Source organism: Manduca sexta, unplaced genomic scaffold, assembly GCF_014839805.1.
Source record: "Manduca sexta isolate Smith_Timp_Sample1 unplaced genomic scaffold, JHU_Msex_v1.0 HiC_scaffold_63, whole genome shotgun sequence".
NCBI classification, from domain to species: domain Eukaryota; kingdom Metazoa; phylum Arthropoda; class Insecta; order Lepidoptera; family Sphingidae; genus Manduca; species Manduca sexta.
Genome location: NW_023595440.1, coordinates 242,471 through 259,691, shown reverse-complemented (window position 1 = coordinate 259,691; position 17,221 = coordinate 242,471). Strand labels below are relative to the sequence as shown.

At 37.4% G+C, this 17,221-nt stretch overlaps 1 protein-coding gene across 1 annotated transcript; it reads left to right on the top strand.

The window, feature by feature from the left end:
• Positions 1-706: 706 nt before the first annotated feature.
• Positions 707-16,322, top strand: LOC115454221. The gene is made up of 10 exons (XM_037447160.1): positions 707-776; positions 2,834-2,915; positions 9,614-9,688; positions 10,443-10,541; positions 10,920-11,018; positions 11,981-12,125; positions 12,907-12,998; positions 13,665-14,050; positions 15,023-15,078; positions 16,203-16,322. The coding sequence occupies exons 2-10, from the start codon at positions 2,838-2,840 to the stop codon at positions 16,268-16,270; spliced, it is 1,098 nt and encodes a 365-aa protein (XP_037303057.1). The 5' UTR covers positions 707-776; positions 2,834-2,837; the 3' UTR covers positions 16,271-16,322.
• The last annotated feature ends 899 nt before the right edge of the window (positions 16,323-17,221 follow it).

Genomic DNA, 17,221 nt, shown 5'->3' with positions numbered 1-17,221 from the left:
TGCAGCGTAGCCCCCCCCCCCCCCCCAGATGGACCGACGACCTGGTGAGGGTCGCCGGAGTCCGATGAGGGCGGCCCAGAACCGGTCCTTATGGCGCTCATTTTAGGCCTATGTCCAGCAGTGAACGATTCCCGGCTGAAATGATGAATTACATTAAACAAACATATCACGATTTTACCCCCTAAAAGATAGGCTGGAAACCAAGGCACCCACTTTTCGCCACATGTATTTTTCATGCAATAGACGAGAGTATGGCAATATCAAGGACAATGTCTCCAGATACTGAGTAGAAAAACCTAATATCACTTTGCCTTTTGATTCGAATCTACGACCTCGGAGCTGTGGTCGTAATGCGTACGCAACACAATTAAAGTAATAATATTGTAAGTAAGCTAATGTTCCTGCTGATCTCTCTCCGGTCATGTAGTCTCACCGGACTATGAGAAGGAACAGGTACACTTGAGTATTGTACTTGTGCACTATAATATCTCCAGGCCGGCAGGCTGATTTTGCCTACCTTCGAATTTAAATAGAGAAATTCATAGGTTTACAGGTTTCCTTACTATGATTTCCTTCACAGTTACACCCAAAACTTTAGGAAAGTCAGGTGCGTTTGTGTTTTGAACCAGCGGACAGGCGTCTGCGCAGTCCGTTCCACTATAATCGGAGCGTATCGATACATTATCGATGCCACTATCCCATCACTGTCTCATTGAGCTATCGTCAGTTGAGTGTTGTGCGCGAAACTTTAAACACCTTTCGTTAATTATTTTGAAGTAAGTGATGAAAATTTATTTTGTTAACATATTATGTTGTAAGTTTTTTTATTGCTCTGAATTAAAGCAAGTTGAGAGAAAGTGACGGGATATTTTAATGCATTGAATGACGAGACGAGCTTCGTTACAACCGCCCATAAACAGTAGAAACACCAACACCTTGAATTAAAAAGTGTTTGGTATTCAACTGCGCTCGCCTTCCTGAGGACATCAGACATAAGATGTTAAATCTTATGTTACAATGGCTACAATGTCCTTCAAACTGGAACAGAACACTGACTACACACTGTTTGTCGGAAATAGACATTGTGGTGGTACCTACCCAGGAGGACTCTCACGTATGAGACACCTACCACCAGCAGTTAGTAAGTTGGTAGGCAAGTGTTGTAACTTTATTGTATTATACTAGTGCTTATAAATATTGTACGAAGAGGTAAATATGGATGACCTTGATCTCTTAATTTACTATTGGATCGACCGATTGTCCAGTTTATTAAGAAAATGTATCAATTATTACTTTGTAAGCTGAGTGAGCACACATATACCCTTAAGTCTTCAAACGTCGGTAAAAAATCCTACTATTATTATTAATGCGAAAGCTTGTGAGGATGGATGTATGTTTATTCCTCTTTCACGAAAAAACTACTGAACGGATTTGGATGAAACTTTACAGTAATATTGGTTATACATCAGAATAACACACATGTTACAATTTATAGTGATTTTGTGTAATTTGGTCATAATATAACGATACATATCAAATGAGTCGAAAAAAAGTTCTATCTTGGCGTACGCTGCCTAAACCGTTGGAGTTAGACAAAGATGATGTACCGTAGGATTGTTTGTCTTAAATAGTTCTAATAAAAGGTCCGCAACAGCGTATATCTACCTTTTATGTGGAAGCCACTATGACCAAAATAGTGAGCCATAAATATAATTAAATCAGATCCTTTTTTTAGCGGGACTTTTATCCCGGAAAACTCTTTCACGCGGGTGAAGCCGCGAGCGAAATCGATTAATTATATTAAAACCAATATAAAATCCGAAAAATGATTCTATTTCGATATTTATTGAACTTAAACTAGTTTTACGAATTTCACACAAACACTCTTTTTATTCCCGAAAAGGTTAACTAGGCAATTGGCACCGTTATTTCGCTGTGCGTATTCCACCATATAATGTGATAGGGGACGAGCCTATCGTCACATCAAGGCAAAGAGTTTATATATAGAGGAGACATTGGGAAGATTGTCATACAAAAATATTGCGCTTATGCGATGGTTACTCAATCTGCTATATAATATCAAAACATCAATGTAAAATGCTTCATAATTTTTCCATTTTGCACGTTCTTACTGCGAATATTAGCATATTTTCTGTAAATATATTATTTTAATACATTGTTACGCGCCGCTATCCTAGTCGATGACATCGGGCGTTTCCGGAAGTATTCGGGTGCGCGGGCAGGCTGGCAGAAGAGAAGATGTCACGCGGCGACTATTCTATTATTCTCTCTGGTTGGACGTTGTCAAAAAAAATTCTAAAATTGTATTCTGTAATTATTTTTGCTAATATAATGTTTACTGTAAAAAGAGCGTTTAACAACATATTTAAGGATGCTCTGACATCTTGTCACACGGACATTTCGAGTAAGCAAAAATATGGCCCTGTCCGGTCTATAACGTAGTTTGGAGGGGAGGGGGGTCTGTTAAAAAGTTACGATGCGTTACAGACACGGGTGGGTTCGTACAACGCGTCATGTAACATTGTTTTTTTTATTTTAAAACAATAATAAAGGTATTTTAGCGACTTTCCGGTATTTTGCGTGACATAATTGTAAATATTGGAAAAAAAAGTCACATTAGAGTTACGTAACTTTTGGAGGGGTGAGTGGGGATGAAAAGATTAAAAAATTGCGTTACGTAATACTTCAACGGCCCTTTAGCGAGTTTCTCCCGATGTTGACTGCGGGGTTCGATATAAAAAAAATCTCCTTTCACCGTAAGAACTTGAAATACACCCTATTATCAAAAATAAATCTTTTTTCCTTCTTCTAGATAAATGGAGTCATCGCTGGCAGAGTCTTCTTGTGAGACTGAGAATTCTCAAGAATACACCGTTGGAGTCAGATTGATTGTGGTAAGGTTTATCATGTTTTTCAGTAATGATTCAAAGTAGTTTTATTTTCACAAATTCGGAGCCGTTCAACTATTACGTAACGCAATTTTTGTACATTTTTTAGAACCCCTCCCCCAATGTAACGCGCCGTAACGTTTTCCCGTACATCCCCGCCCCGGCCTCCAAAAGTTACATAATTCTAAAGTGACATTTTTTTTCTAATATTCATAATTGTCACGCAAAGTACCGAAAAGTCTAAACACCTTTGTTATTGTTTTAAAGTTAAAAAAAAATTATGTTACAAACGCATTGTACGGATCTTCCCTGCCGCCCCTGTAACGCATCGTAACGTTTTAGGAGACCCCCGCTTCAAATTACTTACGTAATACTTGAACGGCCCCTTAGGTTACCATTGACTTTGTTTCTCATTGCGTGCAGAGGGGATCCGTTATTTGATACGTAAGTCATCTGTCGCTAGCTTATCGTGGTTACATAGTTTTTGGCTCAAGATAGGGGTAAATGAGGGATCCAAGTTTCATGTTGCCATAGTCGAAGTCTTTTTTATTATAACCTCTAAATCGATTACAATAATAAAACGAATTACAAAAGTAACAGTATGTTATTGTTAAATGTCAAAATAATTTTAATCAAATAACGAAATCTATTTTACTGGCGCGGCGATAGCCTAGTTGGTTGTGGAACGGACTGCCGAGACGAATGTCTGCAGGTTCAAATCCCAAACACACCTCTAACTTGACAAAAAAATATTTTTTATCTTCTTTGTGAATTATCGTTTGCTTTAACGGTGAAGGAAAACAATGTGAGGAAACCTGCATACCTGAGAAGTTTTCTATAGGAATTTCGAAGGTGTGTGAAGTCTACCAATACGCACTACAGCGTGGTGGACTAAGGCCTAATCCCTCTTAGTAGTAGAGGAGGCCCGTGCCCAACAGTGGGACAGTTTATAATATAAGCTGTTCCCATAATGTAGAATGTAAGTAGTTGTTTTTTCTTGATAATTTTTATTGTTTCGTTTTGTTTTATTTTGTCTATTAGTTGTTTTTATTTTTCACTCAAGCGTCTTGGTGCATTTACACTGTAAGCTTTTGTGATACTTAATTGATAAATAAATAATACAGGGCTGACATTATTATTATATTATTAACGAAATCTATTTTACTCTGACCATAACAGGATGTAGTATTATGCATGACGTGCGGTTGTATTTATATAAGTATATTCTTTTATACGCGCATGACAAAGACACCCCGCTGTATCTGATGGTAAGTGGAATGCGGTCCAATAGAATGTCGACTGACGAGAGAGGATTACTCCTCAGTCGACACAATTATGTTGGAACTGGATATACACTGATCCCAGAACGCGACACACGTGGGCTACTATAAGTTTTAACATCTTATGTATGGCCGCTATCCAGGCGGATATAAAATATATCCTACCACCAGCAAATACATAATATATCAATGATAGTCATTAACAATTATTAGTAGTCACCTAGACCCAGCCCAAGCAGGATCCAGGGGAGGGAGGGTCATGACCCTAAAGTTGAACTAAAATGGCGACCAAAACGTCACTGTTATAACCTATTTATTCACTTGAACAACAAATCATTTTACTTATTTCACTAATATTTTTTATTCACATCCAGGTTTGCACTTAGACTCGCGTTTTTATATTATGAGCGCCACTCCGTACACAACCAAAAGCATCAATATTGATACCATTCTAACATCAGTTTGAATGGATTACAGTTCAATTCAGTTGAACATAATGAATGTTCGGAACGTCAAATCTAGTACGTAGTACATATGGTATCGATGATACCTTATGTCTCATGACCGAATGTAAATTCGCACTCTTAATAAAATGATGACCCATTCCAAAATTGCCAATTTGTGGGAATCGTCAAACAACCAATTTATGTTTGCGACCTTTTAGTTTTTTTCCTTTTATTTTCATGGTTTAGGTTTAATTTATAGCAACTAGCAAAATAAGCTCAATTTTATAGCAACTTCAAAAAAAAGGTAGCCAACAAAAAATAGTTTTCCGACGACTGCCACAAATTAACAATTTTGAAATAGGTCATTATTTTATTAAGAGTGCGTTATATCTCTTTGGTTTCAAACTACTGAGACCAAACACTAATCGTACAAGTATCGTAATAAATGTAGAAAGTCGGCCTTGGATGTGACGAAAGCATCTCGTCCAAATACCTAATGCAATATATTAAAACTCGCATTACTCTGTGATTACGTTGAGCTAAGAAAGATTTCTTATGCTTACAGTTTTAAGAGTGTATAGAGACATTGGGAAGATTGATATACAAAAATATTGCGCTCATGCGATGATTCAATCTACCGTGAAATAGAAAAATACTAATGTAAAATACTTTATATTATTCATGTCGTGATTTGCACGTTTTTAATGCGCATATTAGTGTATTTAACCGACTTTAAAAAAGGAGGAGGTTCTTAATTCGAAAGTTTTTATTTATATATTATTATCTAAGGATACTGTGACATCTTGTCACACGGACATTTCAAATAAGACGGTGACTTATTACCAATTGGTAATAACTTTTGGAGCACTAATTTTGTCCCGACGTCCTGTCTATTAATTTTATTTATTTTTCTCTTACATCTGTTATTACAGGGTAACCTAAAGCAGTAGTGTAACACAATACAAGTAAATAATATTTTGTCTTACATTCCTCACATTTTATATGTAATTATCATGGCCGCTAGCATTGTAAATTCACTCAGAGAACAACTAGCTATACTGTTTAATATCTTTTTATAATTACTTTTTTTTGTGGTTAAACATACTTACCTCAATTTAATAATAAAAAAATGCAATATATTTTTCATATACAGCCAATGCGAAAACGGAGAAATACAAAAATATATCATATAAGTAATTTATAAACAGGAACTCAATATATCCGCTGTCTCTCAAACTTAGCAAAAGCTTATGTCTTGAGATTATATTACTAATTCAGGTCACAGCCCGTGTAGAAATAATTGCTTAGAGTACGAATACAAGTTATAAAGACAATTTAGTATAAGATTAAAGAATAATCCTCAGTGGCGTAGTTGTACTCCATGCGTGGTACCGTAGCGCTCGAGTTCTTGGCTTACCGCCCATAAGAGGCTGCCGCCCATAGGTCGCGGACTATACGGCCTATTTACAAATCCAGGACTGATCATAATATATTTTAATTCATATTTTTCAAGTTCAAATTGGTACAAACTACAAACACGCCATAGTTTTTCGGTTCGGCTATACGCATTGCTGCCAGAATACATAACATATATTACTAACATTGACACTATGACGTTTTACAAATAAACGCGACATACACTAACAAAATGGCACATAAAAACGGCGCACTATTTGCTATAGCAACGTTTTTATGTGTCACGTACCTGTACATATAATTACAAATTGGCTCGAAGAAGGAATAAATATATGCAGCATACATTCGTTAGAAAAGGATATATATACATCGACAGTTACGTAACAACGTTAGTGGCCGTTAAGTCGGGCAATTACCTTACTTTCGTCTTGCCAGTATTGATCTCGGACAACGTATCTATCTAATAAAAACATCTTAGCATTGACGTATATTCTATAGACACGTATGTCCATATAAACTATTTGTTCAAAATGTAAACTAAAATGGCAAAAAGTCACTGTTATAACCTATCTATTCACTTGAACAACAAATAATCTTACTTATTTGATTAATATTTTTTATTCAAACCAGGTTTACACTTAGACTCAAGTTTTTATATTATGAGCGCCTCCGTACATAACCATGTACGGAGGCAATGTTGAAATCATACTAAAATCAAGTGCAGCGATTGCAGTACAGTTGAGTCGAACACAATGAGTACGAAACGCCAGATCTAGTACGTAGTACATACATATATATCGATGATTGCTAACATAAATAATTACGTATTCTGTTCTAAAACAAAGATTGTTTTTATTGACCAAAATAGAAATTATCAAGGTTTTTAGTCGGCCTAATGATCGTTAACCCAATTTAAATGAATATATTAATCTAATTGGTTTATAATGGACGCTCAATCTACAGTTTTGGATTGTGGACTTCCCAAACAAAATGTTTATTATGTTTAACCATTTGTAAATATTCGACTACGAGGTAACCACTTCCTCACTGCAACTCTAGTAAGCTAGATACAAGTTCGTATGCTGGTGTCTTCTAGTGTACATAAAACACTTATACTTAACTATACTACTAGTAATAAAAGTCGAAGGCGGTTTCAAACGGAATGCTTTATTTAGCGAGTTCATACATAGGCAAAAAATTGACAAAAGTTTCACCTTATTAACGCATAGATGGCGCATGTATCAAATTAACATTACATTTTGATAACATTCTAACAACTACGTTTTAGTTAAAGGTACATAAACTAAATCAGCCACTCACGGCGTCAGGAAGAGGAAAAGGAAAATATAAATCAACTATAAATAAACTATACAGCCAGTGTTGCCACTGTGTAAGAACAAATAACACTCATATTTATCATTGCATCCAACATGCAGCCGCCTAATGCGCCGAAGAGGGCCACCGCGGAGTTTTAGTTGGTATGCCGTGCATTGTACCTATATAGTTAGGGACTAGGCCCGGGGGTCCCCTAAGATCAACATCTAATCCGGGCAGCTCAAGTCGGGTCGTAAGGCGCGGTGGCCCTAACATAATCACTCAGTCGCCCCCCAAGATTGGGCGATGTAGCGGTACAATTAGTATACATACCGCCATCTCGTCAACGTCAGCGGAACTTCGAGAAGACCTATGTGTTGCAATCCCGCAAGATGCCGACAAACGGTCCTGGATTACACATGCACAATTTCAGCAACGCGTTGCATATATACCACCTCCGAATAGGAACCGTCGGAGGGGCCGCGGCCGGTCATAAACATCTGCCTGACTGGAAATATTTCCTTCCATAGAGGAACGCAAACATCTGTTCCTCTACAGTGGCGTCTACCTTTACGCCGCTACAGTGGTAGTAATAAGGCACTTTCTCCGCAAAAGAACCGAGCAGTGAAGCTCGCCGCATCTCAGCAGCACTTCATCATCATCAGCCGCAGGATGTCCACTGCTGAGCATGAGCCTCTCCCGAAAACTTCCAGATCGACTTTATTGCAAGCGGCTTACGTCCAGCGACCTCCTGCGACTTTTATGAGGTCATCTGTCCACCTCGTGGGTGGACGTGCGACGCTGCGCTTGCCAGTTCGTGGCTTCCAGAACCTTCTTGCCCCATCGGCCATCAATTCTGCAAGCTACGGGTCTAGCCCATTACCACCTCAGCAGCACTTATTACCGTCATTTTGAATAAACGAATCCAATATTTTTCGTTCTATCTCAGAAATTGATCAATCAGAATTTAAATTAATAAATAGCATTGTTTGTAACCAGGAAGGGAAGACTACCTAGGTACCAGTAGCGACGGTACCATAATGAAACCCAATTCCTGGCTTCTTACCTTTTGTAATTAATGTAAAATATCATTAGATCGATTTGCGAACAGCATTTATGCATATTAGTATTTATATGTTACTAGCTGACCCGACAGACGTTGTCCTATCTTATCTATGTATGCACGCGCGCATTCTGTCAATCGCTGACAGTTATTTCAAACAATTGACAGTTATATAAAATTTATATTTTCGTTAAGTTTTCTTAAATTTTCTAATATTCCTCGCAATTTTTTGAATTTTTTCTTTCATAAGAACCTTCTCCTGACAATAACAAACACAAAAAAATAGTGCAATCGGTCCAGCCGTTCACGCGTAATGGCGTGACCAAGGGAAATAGGGATTCATTTTTATATAATACTAGCTTTTGCTCGCGGCTTCGCCCGCGTGAAGGTGTTTTCCAGGATAAAATTCCACTGTTTGATAAAAGTCTTGCTACATATTTTCCCGGTACTTATAGGTTCAAACTAATTTTATCTCCAATCTATAATTTCAGTTCAATCAGTCGAAAATCTAAGAACATTTATACAAACTTTCATCCCCTATTTTATCCCCTTAAGGGTAGAATTTATCAAAATCCTTTCTTAGGGGATGCCTACGTCATAGTAGCTTTATGCATGTAAAGTCTTAGCCCGATCCGTCCAATGGTTTGGGCTGTTCCTTGATATATCACTGTCAGTCACCTTTGAGTTATATATTATATTAACAACTGAAGTTAGCTAAAATTGAGTTTCTCGAAGCCGACCACTATTTATGTACTATGTATTTTGAGACTATGCAATTTTGTCGCGTTCGCGATTCACTTTCACTTTTGTTGAGTTTCAGAACGCGATATTAGATCCTCCAACGCGCACGCGAATTTGAACTTTATGCAGCGGTAATAAATTACAAATTGACTCTCCATTTTATTTAGAAAACGTTTGTATGGGAAATAGAAAAATGCTGTTTTGAGGATTTTCCCGGTAATTATTCGAATTTTTCTCACCTTTTAAAACTTCCTTAGACCTCCACGAATAATTCAAGACCAAGATAAGATAAATCCGTTCAGCCGTTCTCGAGTTTTAGCGAGACTAACAAACAGCAATTCATTTTTATATATATAGATATATAGATGTCAAGTTGCCTTTCGGAAAATTTGCCCCTTGGCCACTATTAGGAACAAAATATTAAAAAAATAACTTCGTTTTCAGTTAAATCTACCTGAAGACGAAGGCGAGGGTCTTGGCTTCAGGCTGACCAGGACGCTGTGGGATCCATATCCTTGGGTAAGTCAAACGACGCAGTTTATTTCCAGATTCTCTATTGCATGGAATATTATATACTAATTTCACCTTCATGTACGAAAGCGGCGATAGCCTAGTTGAATGTGCAACGAACTGCCAAGACGAATGTCCTCAGGTTCAAATCCCAAGGGCACATATCCCACTTTTCTTAAATTATGTGTGTATTCTTCGAGTTATCGTTTTCTTTAACGGTGAAAAGAAAACGGAAAACATCACAATATGAATGACGAGACGAACTTGCCGTTCGCCTGATGGTAAGCGATACGAGCCATAAACAGTAGAAACACCAACACCTTTAATTACAAAGTATTGTTTGGTATTCCACTGCGCTCGCCATCCTGAGAAGTGATATGTTGAGTCTCATTATATCCAGTAGTTACACTGGCTACAATGTCCTTCCAACCGGAACACAACATTGACTACATACTGCTGTAGAAATAGACAGAGCAGTGGTATCTACCCAGGCGGACTCTCACATGAGAGACCTGCAACCAGTAAAGTTTACAGTTTCCATTTATAAGTGTGATTATGGATTGAGGAAAGTGGACAATTAATATTTCCAACTCCCTATCTTTCTATTTGATTAATTTCGTTGCGGGATAATGACATATTAGTTTTCCCTGAGACTCGCCGAGGTTCACCGCTCGGTGTCATGCGTGCTACAGCTGATCCTTACAGGAGTTGTAGTGGTGGGTGTGAGGGCGGGAAAGTCTCTATATAAGTGTGGACTGTTCAGGTGCGCGAGGTGACGCCGGGATCCAGGGCTGATGGGGCCGGCTTGAAGACTGGTGACTGTATTCTTCAGGCGGATGGCAAGGACTTACTGGGACTGCCGGTAAGCTTACATACGGGCACTGGAAATAAAATAAATAAAACTTTATTAACCACGTAGGCGAACATTAGTTATAAGTTGAGATAGATCAAAATACTAAAATAAAACTATTTTGTGGATTTTATCGTTTTATATTTTAGTTTTCTCCCGACGTTTCGAAGACTGCCCTCATGATCACGGACCGGACTGCGGTGTTGTCCGAAAAGCCAAAGTTACAATATCTGCTTACCTTTTACAATTATTTAATTTTTAGCTATTGACTGCCTGATCTACGCAGAATGAGCTCACAGTCTGGAAATCTGACAGCCTGTCTTTTCTTGTCTAGTTACTTAGTTAATTATAATTTTGTAAACACTTTAAGTCTGCAATTACTATTCTCAGGTGGGGCAAGTTGCTGGTCTCATAAGAGGTGACGGTGCTGGTCGCGGCGTGTCCCTACTCGTGTGGAACTGTGGAGTAGACCCTAAAGACGATCCTGAGGTGAGGTTTCTAGAACATTCTCTATTGTCGATGACGATTATAGATGGTCGCCTGAGGGTATCACGTAACCCATAAACATCAACAATAGATCTTTGAATTAGGTACGACTGCGTGGAATTTTCGTCACTCTGAGACATGATTTTTTGGACCTAATTCACACGTTTTGGTGGTAGGTCTCATATGTGAGAGTCCGTCTGGGTAGGTACTACCGCAATGTCTATTTCTGTCAAGCAGTGTGTAGTCAATGTTGTGTTCCGGTTTGAACATTGTAGCCAGTGTGACTACTGGACATAATAAGACTTAACATCTCATGTCTCAGGATGGCGATCATAGTGGAATACCTAATAGTTCTTTGTAATTCAAGGTATTGGTGTTTCTACTGTTTATAGATCGTATCGTTTACCATCAAGCGTACGCCAAGCTAGTCTCGTCATTCAAAGCAATAAAAAACTTTGTTCTGATTTTTAACAGCTAATGTAGGAACTAATTTGGCCGTCTGACGACAATAAACTCAAAAACTATCCAACGGATTTCGATGAAATTTTGTATTGACATACTTTGAGAGAACATACATAGTACCATGCTTCTATCACATAGGGTAGACAGAGACTATGGATTGCAACTTTACACAATTCTGGCATACTACCTCGCTTTCTCCACCTTCAATCTTTTCATGCAATTCCGTACTTTTGACCTTTTGGCCTTTATTAAGAATGTCTTCTGACACTCGACGGTTCGGTGCGGTCGACCCCTACCGGCTCTTTCATCCACATTCGCCTTATAAACCCCTTTTTGTCAGTCTCCTATCATCCTTCCTCTCCAAATGCCCAAACCACCTTAGATAGAAGAACATAGGTTACTTTCTATCCTAGAAAAATATATAGCGGGGCTTTTATCCTTCAAAACTCTTTCACGCGGGCAAAACCAAAAGCAAGGGTTTTATAAAATTTCCATTCCTTCAGTTACTATGGAGCTGCGGCGGCGGGTCACGCGGGGAGAAGTCGCGGCGCGCGCTGGCCGGCGTAGTGAAAGCGTTGTCGTGCTGCGTCTGCGCTTCTACCGCGACCAGAGCGCTGAACTGTGCCAGGTCGCATTTGTATTGCGAAGGTGAGGTCTAATACCGAATATCTACAGCGAGAAAAGAAGAAGAATATGGTACAGTTGGTAACTTGTTTGAAAAAAGAAGTGTTTTTTTTTATAGGGGGTAAACTAGCATACGGTTCAGCTGATGGTGAGCATTGACCTATATTCTATAGACACGAATGTCTATATAAACTATTTGTTCAAAATCTGGAGTTAGAACTAAAGTTCGCTGCAGCGCTAAAACGTCAATCGTTGTCTAACTAAACTTTTTAAACGTGCAGTGCTAAAGCGCTTTAGAGTATAAGTAAAATAGCAACTAAAAAGTCACTTATATAACCTATTTATTCACTTGAACAATAAATAAGCTTACTTATTTGACTAATAGTTTGTATTTACATCTAGGTTTACGCTTAGATTCGAGTTGTTATATTATGAGCGTCACTTACATAACCACACGCTGTCAATGTTGATCATACTAAAGTCAGGTGTACAGATTGCAGTACAGATTCGGAACGGCAGATCTAATACGTAGTACATGTATATCGATGTTGGTAAGTGATCATCACCGCCTATGAACAGCTGCAATGCCAAAAGGCATAAAAATGCGTTGCCGGCCTTTTAGGTGAGTGTACTCTCTTTGTTGAAGGCCGCCAGCTCGTATCTGTAATACTGCTGACAGCAATAGATTTCTAATTTGTAGTACGTGGAAAAATCGCCGCTATCTGTCGGCGATCATACAAACCTTTCTATTACCTTTACGACTTCTCATCTATACGACTATAAATTAATAATTCTATTTTTCCAGCTTGTTGGACGAGGCTAGAAAAATGTGCATTATGCAGGGAAATTTTACCAGCCAAGGACTCCCCGTACGCCAGGAATTTGGTAGCAGAACAGGTATTTATTAGAAGAGCTTGTTCAAACTCTTCAGCTTTATATAATAGTAAAGATAGATATGGAGGCCATTACTGAAGCATATTCCAGCATAGACCTTACGAAACTGAAATAGGGGAACAACATACTACTAAACTATTGATCATTTGTTGGTACTGATTACAAATCCAAATAGTTTGTATACTTTATTCAAATGCAATTGTGGTAGTCACAGAAAGTTAGTCCATCATCAAAAATGATTTCTTGGTCTTTGACAATGTCTCTGCGAGCTAAAAAGTGACCAGTAATTATCGGAAAACTATTTTGTAATTTATCCGAAAGAGTTTTTTTTATTTGAATGATGAAACGAGCTTGCTGTTCGCCTGATGTTAAGCGATACGACCGCCCATAAACAGTATAAACACCAACACTTTGAATTACAAAGTATTGTTTGGTATTTCTCTGTGCTCGTCATCCTGAGACATGAGATGTTAAGTCGTATTATGACCAGTAGTTATACTGGCTACGATGTCCTTCAAATCGGAACACAATAGTAACTACAAACTGCTTAGCGGCAGAAATAGACACTGCGGTGGTACCTACCCAGGCGGTCTTACATCAGCGTAATTACCAGTATATACTCAATAACATTACAACAAAGTTATATAAATACTTTTTAATAATTTTCAGGTATTCGAAGCCATAGCCACAGAATACGAAATAAAAACAACACCCAAAAGGACCGCAACATCAACTTGCACACCAAACAGATCTCCAAATCTATCCCCATCATCCAACCGAAAAGGACAGTACCAACTATCCATGATGAATAGGAAAAAAGCTGTGCATTTCAACGAAAACTACAGACATACACACTCAGATCCAAACATACCTAGATCGCTGACAGAAAGAAACGTAACCTCTTTGGCGGGAACTTCTTGCCAATGTAAAGATGGCGTCCAGAATAACGATGAAATCAAATTGCAGCACAAGCTGGTCACACGTGTACGTCAGGCGTGTTCCATGGCCGATTTGGCGAATGTCAACGGACAAAATAGGACGGAGGCTTTGACATGGTAATATTAGTGAATTAATGGCTAATTAATAATTCAATATGTTGTTAGTGGTACATGCTGTGTTCACCTATTAGTAGCACACATATCAGATGCTGTACCTTATTCTTTTTATATAATTGATTGATGTAATATGTGATGCTGTTGGTGTACCTTATTACGAATAAATAAATAAATAAATGGCGATTGTCTAGTTGGTAGAACGGACTGCCGAGACGAATGTCCGCAGATTCTAAACACAAATCAAATATGAATTTTCGAAAGTTGTTTGTATTCTTGGTGAATTATCGCTTGCTTTAACGGTGAAGGAAAACATTGTGAGGAAACCTGCATACCCGAGAGATTCTCCAAGAATTTTGAGGGTGTGTGAAGTCTGCCAATCAGCATTAGGTCAGCGTGGTGGACTAAGGCCTAATACCTCTCAGTAAAGGCCTATGCCCCGCAGTGGGTCAGTATTTAATACAGGGCTGATATTATTTATTTACGCAGCGCATACAACAAAAGCTCTCAAAGGAATCAATTTTCCCCGTTTTTGGAACATTTTTCATTAATACTCCGCTTCTATTGGTCAGAGCGTGATGTTATATACCCTATAGCCGTCCTAACTAAATGGACTATCCAAAACTAAACGAAATTTTCTATTCAAACCACTAGTTCCTCAGATTAGCGCGTTCAAACAAACAAACTCTTCAGTTTTCTATAAGTTTATAAGAAGAATTGGCCATAAATTGTTTCGTTGTTACTTATATTGTAAAAATATTAACCATTAGATGAGAAGATGGGCTGTTTAAATTAAGATTTAGGCTTATGTTTAGGTTTAAGTTAGGTTAGTTATTATTATTATAACATTTAAAAATGTGTTTATTATTTTTAACTGTTGTCACTTGTCATCAATTTATAATTATAATCATTTTTGTTTATAAAACTTTTTACATTTTATATTGTAAAAATATTAACAATTTTGACATTTTACAGTCGAATTCACGGGCACAGCAGTTCGTTGGACAATTTGAATTGCAAAACTGGTTGTGGTGAGTAATTCGTTTACTAAAAGTTCATTAAACTATACGTAGTAGTGTGTTGGTAGGATATATTATATATCCGCCCGGATAGCGACCATACACAAGGTGTTAAAGCCCGCCATAGTGGCACACGTGAGTCGCGTTCCGGGATCAGTCTGTGTATATCTAGTTCCAAGAGGCCGGCATAACAGTGTGTTTGACTTATTTTTATTTACTACTTTTATAAAATACTAGCGACCCGCTCTGGCTTCGCACGGGTATAACATAACAAAATAACAGTATTTCTCCACTATTTAATGGATGTTATTATACATATAAACCTTCCTCTTGAATCACTCTATCTATTAAAAACCGCATCATAATCCGTTGCGTAGTTTTAAATATTAAGGCATACAAACGGACATAGGGACAGAAAGCGACTTTGTTTTATACTATGTAGTGATGATGTACGTCGTATAAATTCTAAAATAGAAATAATTGAAATCTGGTGAAAATTATACAAGTTATAAGCCATTGAAATTAGGTAGTAGAGGTGAGTGTCAAAAAAGGGGAAAGTGACGAAATAATTGCATGTGACGTCAGCAGTCATTACACTGCGTGTGAAAGAAAAAGATGGAGCGATATCCACAATTTGCGTCCACTCCTGCACATAGCAATATTTGAAACATGAATTACTGCCTCATTTCTTATCGAATTTAAATACTGTTTTCACAGAAGGACTTCTTTTTTGTACTAATTATTAAAAATGTATTTCAATATATTTTACACACGTTTTTTGTATTTGATTGGATAGCGACTATTATTCAGAATCCTATTATACTATCCTATAACTCATTCGAATTTGCCCCGTCTCGAAATCAGATCAAGGAACCATGTTGCAATTAACCAGGCTCAATACCAGGGACCTAGGAAGATCCTGCGCTTCAGGAAGGAATTCGGCTGGCTAGACCCAAATAAGTAAAATAAGTCAAATACCATATTATGTCGACTGCCAAGGGGTAATCATTTCTCGTCAGTAGACATTATATTGCACCATTCTCTAATTACCATCGGGTGCAGAAGGCCTTGTCCGTATAAAATAATGCTAAGACATTTTTTTCCTTCCACCATTCACTTATTATTTATTGTTGCAGATACGCCTATATTCGTCCTCTCTCCTCCGCCTGTATACGTGGTGACGTGTGAACATAAAATCGAATGACAGAAACTCGCCTTGTGTGTAATCATTGTGTAATAAATGTAAATAATAATCACTTTATTTTTTATTGATTTTATATCTAACTAGCTGACCCAGCAAATTTCGTACCGCCTAATAGTCGATTCTTATTTTTTTATTTTTTTAAATACTTATTCTGCTATTCGGGACATCGGCTCAGCTAGTAAGATAAAAGAAGAAAAAAGAAAGTTGGTAAGTCAACAATTATATTATGTCAAAAAATAAAAATTATAAAACACTTTAATTGGGAATATTGACTTTAATATTTATACGATACTAATATCACTCAATTGTTTTCCCTTCCCGGAACCCCTCCATTAACACTTAAACTTTATGGTATGGTATTAAAGTTAAAATTGACTTTTAAGTATTATTATGAATCTTTTGTATGGGATTATAGAAAGTGTTGATTTAGACATTTTCAGGCAATTTTTTAAATGTTTCTCTCCATAAGGAACATCCTCGTACTTCAAGGAATATTATAAAAAAAGTATTAGCGAATTGGTTTAGCTAGATACGTACTAGATTTGGCGTTCCGAACATTCATTATGTTCAACAGAATTGGACTGCAATCCATTCAAACTGACTAGTATGGTCAATATTGACAGCTTGTGGTTGTGTACGGAGTGACGCTCATGATATAACACGAGTCTAAGTGTAAACTCGGATGTGAATAAAAAAGATTAGTCAAATAAGTAAAATGATTTGTTGTTCAAGTGAATAAATAGGTTATAACAGTGACATTTTGCCATTTTAGTTCGGATATTGAACAGTTTGTATGGACGTTCGTGTCTACAGAATATAAGTCAATGGTAACAAATAATAATAAAATTGTCCAGAACAATGATTTCTTATGTTTACGCGAATGTTAGACATTGAAATAAAACTAAAAACTATGTAATGGATTTTATCGCGGTTTTTTATATTATTATTTTC